The 19,559-nt window shown below is 35.5% G+C and overlaps 1 protein-coding gene across 1 annotated transcript; it reads right to left on the bottom strand.

Moving 5' to 3' along the window:
- Window positions 1–10,000: 10,000 nt before the first annotated feature.
- On the bottom strand, window positions 10,001–18,847 carry LOC130646998 (uncharacterized). Its single transcript, XM_057452697.1, has 5 exons — window positions 17,456–18,847; window positions 15,228–15,459; window positions 14,941–15,159; window positions 13,902–14,095; window positions 10,001–10,809 (listed from the first exon to the last, which is right to left on the bottom strand). The coding sequence occupies exons 1-4, from the start codon at window positions 18,515–18,517 to the stop codon at window positions 13,911–13,913; spliced, it is 1,698 nt and encodes a 565-aa protein (XP_057308680.1). The 5' UTR covers window positions 18,518–18,847; the 3' UTR covers window positions 10,001–10,809; window positions 13,902–13,910.
- Window positions 18,848–19,559: the final 712 nt, after the last annotated feature.

Below are 19,559 nucleotides of genomic sequence, written 5' to 3'. Positions count from 1 at the left end.
TTTGTAACCACTTTTAAAACCAGACACTGAATCATACCGAACTGATACACCATTTGAGTCGGTTTGACTCACAGGCGGGAGTTGTAACGTGTTGTCAGCCGTTATTTTAATGGTAAATCCTAAAATAGTAATAGTAAAAACAAACAATAAACAAACAACAACAAACAACAACATTCGCATTTGACTATAAACACAATATTGTCTGTAGCAAAGGAAAAACGGTAGTCAAACCTGTCAATACATTTGCCATAAAATTTTTTACTTCACCACGACTAGTCAGACGAGCATAAGACATCGCTAATGCAGCTTTCTCCGCAAAATACGTTCCTCTTCCACCAAAGACCATGCTTACAAAGTCGCATATCAAAGCTGTTCTCGCCTTTTCATATCAATGCAGGACTAATTGCTCTGGTGCCGTGAAAAAGTCGTTTCTCGTTCCCGTTGTCCTGGCCTAAGAGATGATTACATACGTTATTCCTATTCCTCTGAAAATAAACACGGTAGTAGAATGCTATGGTTGAGTTGTGCAGATGTTAAAAATCTTTGTGTTGTACCTATCCGTCTCTAAATAAATTTTACAATATCCAAAAAGTGTATCCAAAACAATTACTTTTTTTGGATACATGCAGGGAAGGTGATGTTAGTAAGATATCAAGATCATTGATTCTACTGGTTCAATTATTTCATTTGTAAATATACTACTTATCAAATGTAAAAAATAGTATTCGCTAAAACAACACTACCTTAGAGTGCGAAGATAAACAGTTTTAAAAGGCATGGAAATACTATCGACAAATCAGCTATAAACTGACGAACAGAAAGATGCTTGAAAAACAAATACAAAACGCGGATTAAGCATAGACAACATAAAGCGAGCAACACACTAAAAGTTCTACTAAAGCAATTTTATCATTTTTCTCAATCATCGACTCCTTCTGCAAACAATATTTTTTCTAAAGCCATTTGTTTTGAACTTGTTCTATTTTGTTCACAGTGATGGCGCTACTGTTTTCATGTAACGTCTTATTGGACAGTTGATACACGTCAAGCCACTCTTGGCCACCTGCAGGAACGACGAACAGCTCCGTGTTCTCGTGCTGTTTTACCCACGTCGTAAAAAAAGGAACGTCAAATTTCAATTTCTGAAAATAAAGAATGATTGCGTGTGTCACTACATTTTATCACCGATGCGATGATGATGACAAAGATTGCAAGGAAACCACACCTTTTATAAACTTGACACAACTGCTTTCATTTCTATATTGCACAAGGACTTTGTGCTCTTGAGAATGAAAGTACTAGAAAATTATGAAGCTTCGTATGAAAAGGTTGATTTTCATAAAAACACTGTTGGTGTTTTAGGCTTTCTAATACATACTGTTGTTTTTTATTAGCAATCCAAAATCAGGCTGGGATATGCTTACTTCGAGTATCTTAATAAGGCTCAATTAATGCTTCAAGATGCTTGTCAAAAAAAAAAAATTAATAGGGTGTGCTTATAAAAAAACAATTTGCTACAATATTTTAACGAATGAACAAGATCAAGTGAATACGATAAGGTAAAATTAAGTTAAAACAGATATGAACACACATTTCGAAATTTATTTTTGCTTTATATGCATGCTTTTATCAATAATATTTCCATATGAGACTTTTATTTCGTTAAAATATTGGACGTTCTACCGCACAATCTCAAAATGGTGTAATTCGAGTCGAAAGAAAAACGGCAACTTTGTTTTTGGGGTTTACCCTCATCGCACCTGCGCATTGAAAAGATAATAAAATACTTATCATACATATAGCATTGTTTCTGTTTCGTAAGCTCTCTACTCTTTTATAATTCATGGTTTTTGCGCAAAACCTTAAATGTTAAAACTGAAATGATATCTATTTACCTTTTTCTTGTCTAACTTCGCTTTTACTGAATTTACAGTCTCATAGTGGACTCAGTGACATTTCGTACATTCTTTTTTGTGCCATTTCTTTACAAGGGACACTTTGTTGTCAATGGCACTTTTCACCTTCCAGGAATGGCAATAATCACCATTTTTATTTTCCAAAATATTACTTGATCTGTTTGACGAGCACTGCAGGTTATCTGTTATTTGAAGACTGGGCAAAGCTCCTTTCTGATTTCTGCATGTGCTTGTGTTCCCTTGATGACCCGATGAAGAAGACTGGGAGGACAGAGGTATCCGAGTATCAAAAAAGTTTAAAGAGGTTGAGGATTTAAAATTTCTTGAAGCAGGAGATTTTTTGCAAGTAGAAGCACGAGATTGTTGTGGTGGAGAGAAGGCAGATTGTAGTGAAGAAGAAACCGGACCTTGTTTGCAAGAAGTCAGAAGAGAATTACTCGAAACCTTAACAATAGAAGAAGAAGAAGATGATGAACTTTCTTTATAATCCGTTTTTTTCCATTTTAGCATCCTTATTACGCCCGCTATTAACATCTCCTGTGTTTGACGATAAGTAGGATCAGCTTGGCTTAGAAATATTTGTTTGATAATCACTAAGGAATGTTTCTTCTTGTAAACCTTTTACTATCAGATCCTGGATTGGTGTAATCTCTTTGTGTAAAAGCATTGCTGACAATATTACCCTATTATTGGTTCTGTTGCTTTCACTTGCAGCATATTTGTCACCCTTACTTTGCCTATCGAGATAACGGTTGGCAATCAACAATACCCTATTGTGGCATCTTGGATATGATGACAGAAGTTCCAATATAGATGTGCTAGGCAAATTTGGAAATAAATTTTTTATATTTTCACTCATTCTTCGTTCTCGGGTTTTTTTTCTTTCTAGGATAAAAAGAAATTATTTACTACTGGTCAATAAGGCCAGTGGAGAAATCCACTTATGCAGAAAGACAATAAAAAATAGGTTGTTTTGCTGACGTCAGCAGATCAGTGCAGATAAAAAAAGTTGGGGATTTGGCGACCCGGTATGGAAAACTAACTCAAATTGGTCCAAGGTGGTCCCTAGTTACCCATGCTGGGAATAATGACTTACCCCAAGTGGATAAATCTTGACATTCAAAGTAAATGGATAAACTTCGAAGAAGGTGACCATAACTGCGAGCAATATTCTAGATGGGGTTAGTGATCTCCATAGTGTAAGTATTACAACTGGTTCTCTTGATTGAAACACTTGAAGGATCCAGCTTGACAATCATTTTCCTCTTTCACACTGTTGGTATGAATCACGAAGGTACAGTCAGTGCTCAGGATTACTCCTAACTCATTAACATAATTCTTGGTTGTTATGGTTTCTCTGGATTTACCGTATTGTAATAATTCAAATTTTGTTTCGCTAAAAAACATATTATTGTGATTTACCCAGGCATAAACGTGGTTCAGTGACATTCAAAACTTCTCCGAGCGTCAAGGGTAAGTATTTGTTAAAGCTAGCGTGTGTCATCCGCAAAACTTGAGAGGAGTGTGCTTTGATAAATGCTTATATCGATATCATACATAAGAATGATGAAGAGAGGAAGACCTACTAAGACACTTCCCTGTGGAATACCAGATAGAACATGCACTGCTGAAGAGATGCTGCCATTTACACAGACTATTTAGGTCAATTTTAACATGAATGTCGGACGTTAGTGCTATTAGACGGTAGTTAACAGCAGAAGCTTGGATTCGATTTTTGCTTCGATTGGTGTAATTAATATGTTGTTAGTAATAGATGTCTTTTGCGAATAGTTCTACTCGCAAAAAAGTGTAGCATTAACCAAAGATATTTTAAACGACCACGAACAACAGCAAGCCATGTCAAACAACATAATGGTGTCCCGACTGTTTTACTAGTGTCACAGGTTTTTTATGGAGCGAGCACAAAACTAACAAATCACATATATAAAGACACAACTATGAAGGAGAAATGAAGACATAAATTTGAAATTCCAAGATAGGTAGAGATTTCAGCAACAGGAAAAGAACACTACAAAATCTTGGTTAACTTCAAAGCATTACCTGGCAAATCATTTTGAATAAAACATTGTTAATTTCAAGTATCGCACTCTTGGTTTTATTGTGTTACCTTCCAAAATATTTATATAAAGACCACACTGCAGCCAGGGCCAAATTTCGGAAAGGCTGATGTTAAAATAAACGAGTAAAACTTTACAATGACTGTATTAATAAATTCAACAGCAAGAAAATGTAAAAATTATATAACAATGTTCATATATATATGACGTTAAAAACAGGGGAAGGTGGGTTAAATTTTTGCTAACAACAGTTTCTTCTTTCACAATAAAATAGTACATACTTTATCATCAAATGCCAGCCCATTATATTCATGTCATGACTCCAACCTAACAGAATACTCCCTGTGCTATTCTTATTTATAGTATTCTTGATAGAAATTGCTAACCAATAAAGCTCATATCATAATTATGTCTCTATTCACCATACAATATACTTAGCTACAAGATCGTTGAAATCTACAATCACTATGTTTTATTTTTAACTCAAGAATTGGAAAGGAGGGGTTGTTGACTGGTTTAACGTTATTTTTAAATAACAAGAAAGTTTCAGCTCGATTTTAAACTATAAAGCAAAATATAGACAATAGAGTAATGAAAAGTAGAACCTTGAGCATTTCCCTACTAACCAATAAGATCCTATCACCCTTTTGATATTATTAAGAAACATATTCCTACAACGAAACTTTTACAAAGCTTCTAGAAAGAAATACATTCATTTTGGGACAATGAGTTTCTACCACCTTAACTACTCCGACTTCCGGGTGGTAGGAAAATTATGCTGGGACTCCAGGCTACTGTCATTACAGCTTTTTTTTTTTTGAATTTGCGAGCAAATGCGATATATGTCTGTGACGTTCGAACAGAAATCAAGACCAGACATACTGACAAAAATGGGTCAACCTCACTTGTTCCCAGCACTTGTTCTCTCGCCTTCCGCTGTTTAAAAAGATGCCAAGATGCCTTGGGGATGGGGTTGTGAAATGGTGGGTTACAGTTTTGTATCTCAGGATTCCAGCTTTTTCATACCGTACGCGTTGTTGCGTGCGTAACGTCCGTGAATATAAAAAGGTAAACAAAGATGGTAAAAAAGGTGTAATGCAGCTGCACAATTACACTGGCATTAGGCACAAAATAAACGCAAGTGTTGTCTTAATGTGCTTATCTGTCGTTGTTAAAAAATAATTACAATCTAATGTATACTAGCCTTGTTTTTACCTACTGACACCGACCGTGACATATTGCAACGTACAATTTTAATGCTCATGTTAAGATACACAGACACATTTAGTATTCCACCGGACAACGCAGTGTGCCATGTCATCTCCCCCATTTCCCTCATATCGTTTGGGTTAACCCATGACTATGATGGCGCCTTAGATTAGTGGTTTAAGCTCTCGTACTCTTTGTGGGAGACGGGGTTCGATTCCTACGGCGATTCAACATGGGCGAGTGAATGTTACTATAACCACGGGTTAACCGGGGCTATGGTATCATGAACACTTATCTTATAAAATAAGTGTTCAAAATCATTCTTTAAAAAACTGGTAAAGTAAAGGTGCTTCCACCAAAGTTTACAGAAGTGAATGTAGGCAGAATTAAGGTCTCTCTAAATGCCTCTTTAAATTTCCACAACATTACGTAAGAAAGAAGCGAAGGCGCTCCACCATATCAATTTATTAAATACATCGATTTTACAAAATTTGGTTAAAATGAAAGCAAAAGGCAAAATAATGACGAGATAACCTACAGCAGCGTCTGGACCATTAATTATTTCTTTTATTCTTTCTTGCACTTAATGAAGGTTCACATTTTTTGTCTTCCGTGTAATTTATAACACCTTAAACGTAAAAAAAAAAAGAAAACATGAATATTAATGTTTTACCCTGGCTTTTTCTATTTGCCGTGTTATTTATCGTGGCTTTTTCTTTCGGCCGTGACTTTTTCTTCTACCGTTTCATTTATCGTGACTTTTTCTTCTACCGTGTCATTTATCGTGGCTTTTTCTTCTGCCGTGACTTTTCTTCTACCGTGTCATTTATCGTGGCTTTTTCTTTCGGTTGTGACTTTTTCTTCTACCGTGTCATTTATCGTGACTTTTTCTTCTACCGTGTCATTTATCGTGGCTTTTTCTTCTACCGTGTAATTTATCGTGGCTTTTTCTTTCGGCCGTGACTTTTTCATCTACCGTGTCATTTATCGTGACTTTTTCTTTTAACCGTGACTTTTTCTTCTACCGTGTCATTTATCGTGACTTTTTCTTCTACCGTGTCATTTATCGTGGCTTTTTCTTTTGGCCGTGACTTTTTCTTCTACTGTGTCATTTATCGTGACTTTTTCTTCTACCGTGTCATTTATCGTGGCTTTTTCTTTTGGCCGTGACTTTTTCTTCTACCGTGGCAGTTGTGGGCCACCGTAGGCTTGTGGTCTCTCTTCTTCCTGTCAGTCAGTTTACCCTCAGACTGACCCATGGAAAATTGAGATTTCGAGGAATTTTCCGTTAAAGAAGATCTCACAAATCAATTATGAAAAATAACTGCATAGTGTGTAACAAATATTATTGCCTATCTGAATAGCAAAATATGTCGTGTCCAACTTCGTAACAAAAATCACAATCTATTATACAGCTTTTTGTAAACTTTATTCGCGAGGTTGTTTACGTATATCATACGTCTTGTTTTACTCTAATTTAAATTTGTCACAAGTTTTTTAAAATTGATTCTTTGAATATCTAGTATCTATATTGTAATGCACGTATACGTCTGTCCGTCCGTCCGTCTGTCTGTCACGCAAAATGGTAGCTTAGCTGCGCAATAGCGAGAAGCACGCAATGCGATATAAAAAGGAAGGGCGAACCCGTGGATTTTCCACGAGCTAACGATACATTTATAATTATCTAAAATATAGAAAGCAATGAGCTGTAGCTATTTACTCTTGTTCTCCCCTATCCAGTAATTTGGGTTATTGTCGTGGCTTTCATGAAAAATTATATCTTATAAAATTCTGAAAATGAGTTTTGGGAAATTATGGCAACACTGACATTATAGTATATATCTTAACAAATTCAACACTTTATTATTGTGCAAAATATGAGAAAATTTGTACGCAAATCTGTTTTTATTCTTAACATCAGCAGGTTTAATGTAATGTTTAATGTTTATCAATTCGTCCTGTTATCCCTGTTTTACAGAGATAGTTATTAGTTTCATAGTTAATAAGTTAAAGTCGATTTTTTTATTTGTTCTTTGGATTCTCCGCTATTCAATTAGTACAAAGTTTTTTTTCTTTTTACGAAATATTGTTTATTGATGTTTTATTCAATGCGCAAAGATTGTCGTTTTATTAAGAACCTTTTGCTGTGACGTCATAATTGGCGATGTTAGCTTCGAGACAGAGAGAGAGATAGAGAGAGAGAGAAAGAAAAGCTTGATACTCAGATCACATATATGAACACAGACACAGTGAAGAAGAATTAGAGTATGATATTATTGAAGAAGAAAACAATTTTGGAGAAGATGAGGACGGTAATTGAGATGGAAACCTTTGATGAGCTTTTTACAGGCACAGGGCTTCAACTTTTTTTAATTCGAGACCACTAAATAAGATGATAATAAAAACATTGTAACTGAGAGAGAAACGATATTTCTAGTAAAACATTAACAAAGTTTTCGTGTTGGGAGAACGAATGGTGCAAGTGCGATAACTGCAAGACTGAAACTAGGGAGATTGATTGTCTTTGTTGCACGGAAGTGGATGCATTAACAGACAAAAATTCCAAGGTATATGTGCTTAAAGATATTTTTTTAAATATGATTAAGCTACATAAAAAGTATTGTTAAAATACGAAATAATAATGATATGTATCATACAAATATCCGTTGTTTTTTTAGGAATAAAATGTATAACTGAGAATGAGGATTTCAAGCAACTTTGTCTCGTTTTAATATGCTTACACGAGACAAGAGGGAAAATTTTCTGCAAGACACGCCTACAAACAAATCTTTTCGGTTTGCTGCTTACAAGCAATTCATTTGGTTCGTTTTCTAACGACTTGGAAAAGGCAATCGCCGAGTTATACCGTCGCGTGTTTTGTGGAAAATAAGACAAGTTTTCCCTGAAGAGGGTGGTGTCTATGTCCCTTACTCGGAAGAATAAACACAAAAATATAAAATATATAATATATGTGATTATAATTAAAGAAAATAAAATAAAATAAATATTTCTAATTATGAAATTACGATCTTGGATTCTCTAGAATATCATTCTATTTGCTGAATTGTCTATCATTCGCCAACTATGACGTCACGGCTATTTAAACAGGATTGTAAAAAAGGGCCGACTAAGAAAAAAAAAAACTTTTTTTTAAAAAAAGTTTTTTATAATAATAAATAAAACATTTCCGATAAAATACAATGAAATTATTTTTTTTGATTTTTCGTGGGACCACTCCTTTAAGTATGGACGGATGAAGTAGAATATGATGCAATACTGACATCATTAAAAGAAGTTCCGATAGTGTTAGTTTAAGACACGGAGACTGTTTCCAATGTTATTATGACAGTGGGTTAGAAGATTTTCGTATCACGTCACTAGATTTAGCCATCTAGCGTAGGTGATTAATATACTGTCAACTCCTGAAAGCCTAGATGTGCACGATAATTCATATGAAATTGGTTAGATGGTTGTTGATGCTGTAAACAGTGCAAAACAAACATTTTCTGGATTTACTATGCATGAACAAAACATACAGGGGCCTATTTCTGACAGGCAGGTTTTTGATGTCAAGTTTAACTTTTATTGTGTGGTGGTTTGCATGGGCATCCCATATGAAAATTGACTTTTGTATGTCCTGTGCTTGGTGCGAGGAAGCGAAAATTAGACTAAATTTTAAACAAGCTATTGTTCTAATGAACATAACACTGCATCATTTTACAAATTGGCGGGAGACACTTTTCAACAAATGTGTCGATTTACAATCGCTGGGAAGTATAACCAGATTTCGTCTTTTATGTTCGAGGAATATGTGCAGTTACATGATGATCGAGTTGTATCTTTTTTTTTTCGCGCTTTAACATACAACAACAAGGTAGAGATCGAAACGAACAACTGTTGATGCAAAGTTGTCATCAATGCTGTTTAGTTATTCATTTAATATCATATGTCCTGTCGCTTTAACAGAAAAGCTGAACAGCTTTTGTGGCAATAGCAGTATGGACATTTTAGCGTTAGTGGAAGATGTCCAAGTTATATTGTTCGGAGATTGCATGCTTAATGATGCAATCATTTATCGTTCATAATGGCTAGGTTCTCGAGGACACGTTTAACTTTTTCGTGCACATATGCGAGCGCGTAAAATCTGCGCCAACTAAGAAATTAGAAGCTACTTATAACCCGGCTCAGTACGGTCGAGCGTAATACTTCACTGAGCATGGAGACCAACTGAGAGAAATTTGGATAAAAGGGAAATAAATGACACCGCAAATGACGACACCCCAGATGCTAGATGTCGGAAGGTGTACCCGGGCGTGTTCAAAAAAGGACAACCTATCCTGTTTTGTGGTTTTGGCCTTGTCATGGTTACTGTGTTGGGTTTACATTATAACAGGTAGTAAAGAAAGAAAAGACGCACTGACATCATTGTATACCCATTTGGAAAAAGCGCCCAAAACCATTTTTTATGATTTCACTTCTAGCGTAACCGAGTAAGCCAAAAAAATCTGAGTATTTTCAAGACACGCGTTTTTTCATGACGTGTTCCACGGATTAAGCCATAAATGCTCCCAAGCTTACAATAGTAGCAGGATAAGTGGAATGAATTCACCGAACTTGCGTATCTGCGAACAATTTAACAGTTTTCTGCAAAGAATTACAGCCTCAGTCAAATTAACACTAGTGGAATATAAAAGTTTTGATTACTAGCCAGTCCAGAATGAAGATTGGTTACTTGCATTGCGTTCGAGTAGACACTCACTAAGAAGATTGCAAAATGACATAAGTAAAATTATCAGGTTGCAAAATTGCTAAGCCTAAAATCAATTAATATGTTACTAATTTTATACAGAAGCCTGAATATTTACAAAAATGAAAAACTATCCACATCTAGTATAATACAATAGCTATAGTGAAGCTTTTTTAATTTGTTTTTTGTTTGTTCCAGCATCAGGTAGTCCGATATTTGGATCGATATTATTAACATAATAACTAACTGTCATGGAATTGTCATCGTCACTGCGTCTTAACGCCTTGTTTACACTAAAGGCCTTACAGCGTTACGAAGTCAACAAAATATGTAGTATCTGCAGGTGTAAAAACAGTTTTAATCCCTCAAAATGTCAATCACTATTTTTTCAATGCCAAAGTTAAGGTAACAAGGCTCTAAATATTCAACATAGATTTCTTATGAACAAGACTTTTAATCTCAAAGCTGTTAACCCCACTGTTAACCCCACTGTGTTTAAATAATTATTAAATTCTATTTATCAATCTGTTTTAAGGATAGAAAAGTAAAGAAAGGAAAGAAGTGGTTCCAATAAAATTATTTTACATTAAATAAATCAAATATGTTTTGGTTCGCATAGATACATGCTTGACTGCAAATGCAACAAACATTGATTTAGGTTTTTATAAGTTTCTTGTGTATCTTTTTCTCATGCAGTATTCATGCTGCTACTGAGTAAAAAATGCATAACAAATAAAAATATATATATATATATAATCAAGGAAACATGTTGCCTTGTTTTATGACTATAGAATGTGCTGCTAAATTTGTATACCAATCTTTGTGGAGACCGATGCCATATCGCATTCTTCTTCTTACGCTATATAAAGAAAATATATTATTTAATAATATTAATACACAGTTTCACAATGTCAACAACCAGTTATGCAAATAGCACGCAATTAATAAGAAATGGTTCTACTTGTGTAATTATTACGTTTATGTAAACAACCACAATGTCCTTTACCTTATCATTTACCAGCACAGAAGCCCTTCCCGAAAAATTAGTATTTTGTGGGATAAAACGGTTATAGAACTTCTTTGCCACTCACTTAGTGAAGACATTGAAAAGCAATAATAAAAACTGCGGACAGGAATGTTTAAAATTACAGGATAAACAAGAAAAGGGTTACAGCCTTTCTAACTTAACGCTGGCAAAAAATTGTCAGTCATCAAATGCTGCACGGTATTACATCAATATTTTACTTATTTTGTAATGTCTCATACACAAAACAATTAAGTATACATAGCAAAACAAAAAATAAGTATGGTTTAGTTGCAATATGGATTCCATGCAGACCACCTAGTTAGTCCTAAAAACACGAAAGCGTTCAGAGCTTTTTAAGGTGAACACCTCAAAGGGCTCTGGGGAGGAGAATGTTTTCAGTTCACATCAATCCAGGTAAAGCGGGCAGTAAAAGTCTAGTTCAATTCGAAAAGGATCAAAGACAAAATATTGGCGCCGATCTTTTAACTTTTTATAGAGTGATTTCGGATTTCGGATTTCGATTCACCTTGGCGGCGAGTCAATATAGGCGAGTAAATGATACCATAGACCTGGGTTAACCAAAGCCTAGGGTATCACTGTTTAGGTCGTTGAATGTGTTGCAGGGAGTTGTCTAATAGAACGTTGACCCTGATTGGGTATGCATAGCCAAAAATTAGCAATAAATTCTCTAGAACTCCCCATAAGCCATGGCCCCTCCTGGATATAACAGACAGGGTAAATCTCTCGATATTTGTGAGGCTAGCTATGTAAAATATGCACATCTATAAATTCATTCGCGGTTCGAATTGAGAATCTAGTAGTAAGTTTTGGAATAATTTTGGACAAATCTTTCTTTCAAATTCTTCTCCTGAGAATTATTTCTGCGTTCGTATTACATTTTAACAAAAAAATAACGCAGGCTCGTATAATACTCAAATCTGGTCTGTAAAGATTTTGATCGTGACGTATACAGCAAGCGCCAATATAATGGAAAGGCTGTAAGTTGAAAAGCATAGTTCGAAATACCGTTGCTCAATCGGGAAAACCGTTCTTATTTTGTTGTATAGAAAGGTAATATTGTTTGACACAATGGAATATCCCTTCATGTTTACACATTATTAGTTTTAAATAAAAAAGGATCAGGGTTAACATGGTTAAAATTTTCTGATCATTTTCACCAAAAATGACAAACATATTCAAATTCAGCATCAAAATTTATGGCAACATGCAAATTCTTAAGTATATACACAAGTACGACTACCTCTATTAGCAGCCAAACGTTTGATGCTTTATGAAGAAGTGACCACAAGCTTATCAACTGCGTTGAAAATATTACGGTCAAAATAAATTATATTCTAATAATCGTATGGTCCTCCAAATTGCCCATCTTATAAAATATTTGCTGATGATCTAATTTTTCACGCATTTCCCCCGAAGATGTTGTTAACCCGGATCCTAGAATAAACAACCTGCTGTTGGAATATTCAAAATTATCGTAGAAGCGAACAATTCCACCCAACACCTCTCCACATAACAATAGTTCGTCTTTGCCCAAGGAAAAAATATCACATCAAAAATATCTTATTGTTGTTTACCCAGAATAGCCGATTCAATTCCCAATGGTATTGTCATTTATGGTGATCGTGCAAAGAGGCTCTAGTGCATTTAAAACTTCTCTTTGTGCTACAAAAGGCGTGCAAGCTCAACAGCTGTTCAACTAGATAAACTGCCTGATATTTTAATCTTATTCTCATACTACACGTTAAGCAGAAAGGAGCGATTCACGCTTTACAGCTTCTGGCCCTGGGTTTGAACGCAAGACCTTTCGCACTGAAGGCAATCACTCCATTATGAAACTGTTAGTCTGTATGTTTCAGTCTATGATCCTTGGCCTCAGTTTCCTGTGCAACAGTAATTCAATGATTCAAACAAACAAAACAAAAACAAATAAAACACACAGATACGCCATTATACGAAAATCACATGAAAAAATGTCCCAAGCTCAAAGTTCATCCTTTACTTTACGTAACGTAAAAATCGTTGCTAAGAAACATAAAGCGCTTTAGCTTCTGATTGGTCATTTATATAAAATCCCTGCTCCTGATTGGGTCAGCGGGAACCCGCCCCTTTGCAAGCGGAGGCCCGACGGGTTTTCGTCCCTGAGATAGCGGGCGCGGTTAACACAAGTCGCTTTTGACGCACGAACAGACAGACGGAATGCGGCTATCCGTCAACCCGTGGAAAATTCCACAGGGTCGCCCATTCTTTATATATCACATTTCGTCTTTCCGTAACAAAAAGACAAATAGACGCACGGACAGACAGACAGACGACAGATATTATTAAAGAGACTAGTCGTTAGCCCGTGGAAAAATCCACGGGTTCACCCGTCCTTTAAATTAACCTATTGCAACAAAGTGGACAAAAATATTTCGCTACTTGCGTAGCTAAGCTACCATTTTGCGTGACGGACAGACGTATAAGGGAATTATTATATAGATACTAATCGTTAGCCCGTGGAAAAATCCACGCAGTCGCCCGTCCTTTAATTTAACCCGTTGCAACAAAGTGGACAGGAATATATCGCATTTGGTATTGATGCGCATTTTCGTGTTTCCGTTACGGGACACGGCTTTCGCGGACACACAGACAGACAGACGACGGCTATTATCTAAGAGATAATAAAACCCGTATTCTCTCTTTTCAAAGTGATTGCGCACAGCTGCATTCCCAAATATCCGCAGGTTGAAAAAGTAACTCATAAATTGTAACAATTGAATCCTGCGAGAGTGAAAAAAATGAAAGTGGATATAATATTTGTAGTAAAATGTAAATAAATGTACAATGAAATAAAAACTAAACTCTCGTAAAATCAATGTTATTATACAATAAAAAACATCACGGCATATAGTGTTAGATATTACCTGTGTGCATCAATGTCCTTGATAAGTGATGAGATAAGATGGATACGCTACGTCCAGTTGATACAATACATAGATTTTATAACCCCAACTCAAACCAGACACTGAATCAAATCGCGTTACAACACCATTCGAATCGGTTCGTCTGACAGGGGGAAGTTGCAAGGAGCAATCTCCTTCCATCATAATGTTAAATCCTGTAAAAAGACATATTTGGCAACTGACTAAATGTTGAATCCTGGAAAAAGACATTTAGCCAATTGACAGGGGTCAAAATACTTGTTCATATTTTTTCAAAGAAATTGAAGAAAACATTTCTGTACCCATGTGGCATTTTTTGAATTTCAAAAATTAAAAACATGCGATAAATCATATAGTTTTGTGAAGGGAAATATGAATAAATCCGGAAAAAGTTTTTTTTTGGAGAGGTGAAAAAAGTGGGGGGGGGCGGGAGGGAATTTGAAATTTAAGGAGTTTTGAGGAGGCGCGACAACGCTGTATTAACGGTCGGTGACGTTTATTTGACATTCGACAGTTAAACAAAAACACTGTTAAAGGGGCTACGGAACGGCTGTTGGTTTTCGACTTTAGTGACTTACACGAAAGTCGAGCTGGAGGCGGCAAAAACAAAAATGGCTTTTTTTCCGGCATGTATGTAATTTACAGACTCGAACTTATAGATATATCTAGAATTTTTATCTTCTCCAGCCTTAGTCATATTTTCATCCAAAATGAGTCTTGCTGAAATATTTCTTTGTAATATACTTTTCGGAAAAAAATATTGAACTAGCGAGCAAAGTGCGCCGGTCTGTTCATTGCGCAAAACGCGTTTACCGGACTTTTAATATGTGCGCAGGATATACGGAATGTGAGCATTTTAACCGGTTGGTAGCCCCTTTAACATCTTTCTGGACAGATTCGAGAAGCCTTTTGTCGCATACAAAAAGTGAAGTGAGTAAAATAAAAACATTGTTCAGAAAGTAATAGCAAAGAGTTGCTAAATTTGCGAAAAATTAAACTGTTAAATTCACAGACCACGCACCTGTCAACACGTTTGCCATAAAGATTTGCTTTTCACCATTACCACTCTTATAAGCGTAATTGATCGAATATGCAGCTTTCTCTGCAAAATATGCCCCTTTGCCCCAATTACCTGAATGACAATGCCGCAAATCGAAACTGTTCTCGCCCTTCCATATCAACACGGGATGGTTTGATCTAGTGCCATGGAACAGTAGTTTCTCGTTTACATTATTCTCGCCTAAAACATAGCATTGTTTGTAAAACTTGGCAAAAATTAAGTTCCAGCTTGTAATAATACAAACGCACCATTTTTCTCAATCATGAGTTTCTTCTGCAGACAATACTTTCTCCACAGCCATCTGTTTTGCACACGTTCGACTTTCGTCACTGTGATGGCGTTTTTCATGTTGTCTAATGTTCCATTAAACAACTGACAAACATCAAGCCATTCTGAACCACCAACAGGAACGGTGAACAGTTCTCTGTCGTCGCGTTGTTCCTCCCACGTCGATGGATAGGGAGTTTCGACTTTTTCTTTCTAGCAAATATAACAACAAGGTCTAGTTGTTATGCTGTGGGAAAATGCACTTTAGTAGAGATGAGAAACAGTTCCGTCCTTAAAATAAATGGAATAGCAATTAAATGTTTTTGTACATAGTTTAGCTATTTCTTTCTTTATTTCTTTCTTTATTATTTATTTATTTTATTCCGAAGTCTGCCCTATAGTAAAGAAAAAAAACAGTTTCTGTTCTAGTTTAGAGGTAGACATTGTATGTATGAAAAAGAGGAATTCACCTCTGCCAAATTAATATTTTTTTTTTTTTGCGGAACTTATTTTTAATATATTCCTTTAATAGAATCGTCTTTGACAATTAGAGTCTCTGATAGGACAAGAATTTTAAATAATTCCACGCTATATTTATTTTTTTATCCATCGACAAATTTTGTAAGTAATAGCAAAGCAAAACTTTATTTTAAACAATTCTATGACGTCAATTTATTGCGTTGACGTCAAAATAGTAAAGTCAAATCGATTGGAAATATGTACTGTAAAAATCTTGAAGAAAATGAATGAAATAAAGGCTTTTTCACCATTTCCCAAACACGGACAAAAGGGTGAAGTGGTTGCTACTCTGCAGCTGGCAGACGACAAAGTCGCTACTTTAGCGCACACGCCAGGTTGAGATAGCGTAAAATTCGCTTCTGGCATCATTTAGCACCCGCACAACGAAATAAATTAAGTTCGCGAAAAGCGGCAAAAGTAATCGTGCTGACGTCAACAACCCCATGCGATCACGTTTCGCCGTTCTGTTTAATTATATTTTTGTCTATGACATACAGTTGACTCCCTCCAATTAGAATCTCTATAATTCGAACGAGTATTTAATTGAATTGTTTTCACCAGTTTTCCTCCAATTTTTATCACTATTTTCGACTATCTAATGCATTTTTATTCTAGGCAAATAAAATGAAAACAACACTTTGTTGACAATTTGATAAAATTTTTTACTTCAATGGTTCCCGCCATTGTTAAAAGCTTTTAATATTTTGGACTTGAATATTGAGAATTGCGCTCCGAATATTAAGTTATTGTACTCGGAGAAAAATCGTAGATACCGTAATGCTTCGAAGAAACGCCCCCTTCTATTTAACGCCCCCTCGAATAGACGCCCCTCCCCCATAAGGGGCGTTTATTTGAGCCGATAGTAAAAGTATACTGACTTACTTACTTTTTTCCCAAATCTTAGGTTTAAGGTTGGAAATTTAGCTTCTCGCTTTTGAAGTCCATTCTCTAAAACATGTGAATATCTTTTATTTTCTGTTGTGAATATATATATTATAGGTATCCTTAAAAACTGCAAAATAGACAAAGTGTAAAAAATTAAAAAAACGCCCCGAGCGTTTATTCGAAGCATTACGGTATGTAAATCTCAGTCTTAGTTCGGGATAGTTTTCGTGCCAATGATAAAATACCTGTTGATTAATTTTTGCGAGGTTTAGAAAAAAAAAGCGAAAAAGTTATGTCTAGTAATTTCGAAAACATATATTTTTGTGAATTCACTTTTCCAGGAATTTTCTTCAGATGAATTCTCGCAAATTTGAAAAAAATTCGCTAAATTTGCGAAAATTAATCAAATTAAGGTGTGTTAACACCCATTTTGCTTCAGAGCGCATTAGTATCTTAAAAGAACGTGAAAAATTAACTCTTTTGATGATTTCACCGTCGATATTAAAATTTTCGTAAGCGTTGAGTGAAAAATAAATTTAATACCGTCTCAACAAATAGTTGTGGACTCATTTGAATTCAAATGTTTTTTGATAATGTCCAATTAATTCCTATGGGAGACAAAGCTTTTTCGATGGATGATAAAGTGCTGGAATAACGAATATAAAATCAACTGCTTTTTCTTTAATAAGAATACTTCTGTTGCTTAGAACAATATATAAATAAGAAAAATGACCAGCCTGGTTAGGATTTTGGTATTCTTGCAGAAAAGAAATCGCGTATAATTAGAACGAACAATAAAACATACCTCTTCTGTTGGGTTCTTTTTTTGTTTACTCACTTTTACTCGTTTTAAATGCCATTGCACTTTCTTACACAAAAGTCTCATCGTTGAAAAGTTGACTTGAAACCTTTCGATCCTTCTGTCTCTACGTAACATCACTTTTAATAACTTAAAATTACCATTATGAATTCGATAAATTTGTTCTAGCTTTTCTTCCGACCATTTTTCAAAACGCGTCGCTTTGTCGTCAGAGGCACTCGCCTCTTTCCAGTACCACTTAAAATCATAATCATCGAAATTTTCATCTGGTAAATTAACGTTTGAGCTGTTCGAAGGGCACTGCTCATTAGTTGCTAAACCTCTTTGCTGATCCGTGATGATGCATGAATCATCTTGCGGTTGAGGAGGACGCTTCGAAGGAGAAGTAATAGTAGTAGTAGAAGAATCGGAAATAGTCGGACTTGAACAAAAGTTTGTATTCTTGGAAAGAGCAGTAGAGGATGATCTCTGCTTGGAATTCGTTGTCTTTTTCTTTCCGTAATCGAAACCATGGCCTGATATTCTTATACCAGACTCACAGCGGTCGAGCTCTCCAGAATGTGTTGATGACCAGCGACTTTGTTTATTTCTATAATCAAGAATTTGTTTATCCACGTTTGAATTATTAACACAAATATACTCCCGCTTTCTGTCCGTTGCGATGCTCTTGTTCGAAGAATCACAAGATGTCGTAGCTCCATCTGCAATAGAGTTGGTTCCTAAATTAGCAGTATTGTTATGTAACCTCTCTGTTGTGTTGGATGCACAGGCCGACGTCTGGTAAACAGCATTTGCATCTAAACTAGTCGTATATAAAGTTGAAGCTGTTGTTGCGCTACTTACAGGAAGTGAATTGGTACCATCGACTCGATTAGTTGCGTTATTGCCAGTGTTACCTTGACAATCAAGTAGATAGTTTGTTACTTTCAATACTCTTTCATTGTTGTTCGTGAACGACGAGAAAAGTTCTTCTATTTCTCCGTTAGACAAACGTGGAAATAAAGTTTTAATTGTTGCTACGTCTGCCTGATCCTGTAGAATTGACATTGCTTCCGCAATCTCTTGTTTTGTTTTATCATTCTAATAAATTAGTGTATATGTGAAAATCAAACAAACAAATAAAAACAAACAAACAAACAAACGAAAACAAATAAAACAGCGAATCAATAAGTCAGTTTAGATCTACAGAAAATTTAGTTGGACACAAACAAGGACAAAAACAAAACAATTACTTATAAACTGTAATCTATACAGACGTTACTACAACAACCATTTCGACAGTGTGCAGTGTGAGCACAAGATGAATTCTTGCAAATGAGAAGTAAGTAAAATTTTATAATCTCAGGAAGTCAAAAACAATAGCATCGTGGAATTTTCAGAATAATCACCTCCATATGAATCAGTGTATTTTTTTGTGTAATACAAGAAAAACAAGATGGAAAAGAAAGGTCTACCATCTAGATAAAAAAAAGGACAAAAATATCTATCCTCATGGAAGACAAGAATTCGCTAGTTAATACATTGAGACCTGAACGCAAATCTCGTACATCCGTTGGTTTTATTAAGATCAAATATACAGCGTAGATTTACTGCATAAACACTATCAAGGCCGTGTTTACATGCCCCTAAATAAAAACAACTTAGTCTCCAACAGAAGACTTAAACTATATTGAGTAACACTACTTTGTTTATCGCAAACATAGTGCCTAGCAGCGAGCGGGATTCGATCCGCGGGTCGGAGAACTGGTAGCCGCAGACGAACCCACTACACTACGACGATATGTTAGTGATGAACTCAGGTAGTTTATCCGGATGGTGTGCATACATAGGTATACACACCATCCGTTGTTTACATACCCTGAGTGTAAAACTGGGTTCGTGAAGAAATTTACTTTGGTCTGAAAGGCATTAAACCTTAGTGTATTATAAAGTTTCATTCTACTTTAAGTGCAGTAAAACATTGTGTGAAGAAAAAGGCTATTCACGATTTCAGATTATACTTCATCTGCAGTAACGTGAAAATTTTATGTAAACGGCATCTTAACCGTAGCATTGTTGCAGTAAAATAAAACAAACATATTACATCCAG

Source organism: Hydractinia symbiolongicarpus, chromosome 6, assembly GCF_029227915.1.
Source record: "Hydractinia symbiolongicarpus strain clone_291-10 chromosome 6, HSymV2.1, whole genome shotgun sequence".
NCBI classification, from domain to species: Eukaryota; Metazoa; Cnidaria; class Hydrozoa; order Anthoathecata; family Hydractiniidae; genus Hydractinia; species Hydractinia symbiolongicarpus.
The sequence above is the reverse complement of the archived record's forward strand: the minus strand, read 5'-3'. Positions and strand labels throughout refer to the sequence as shown.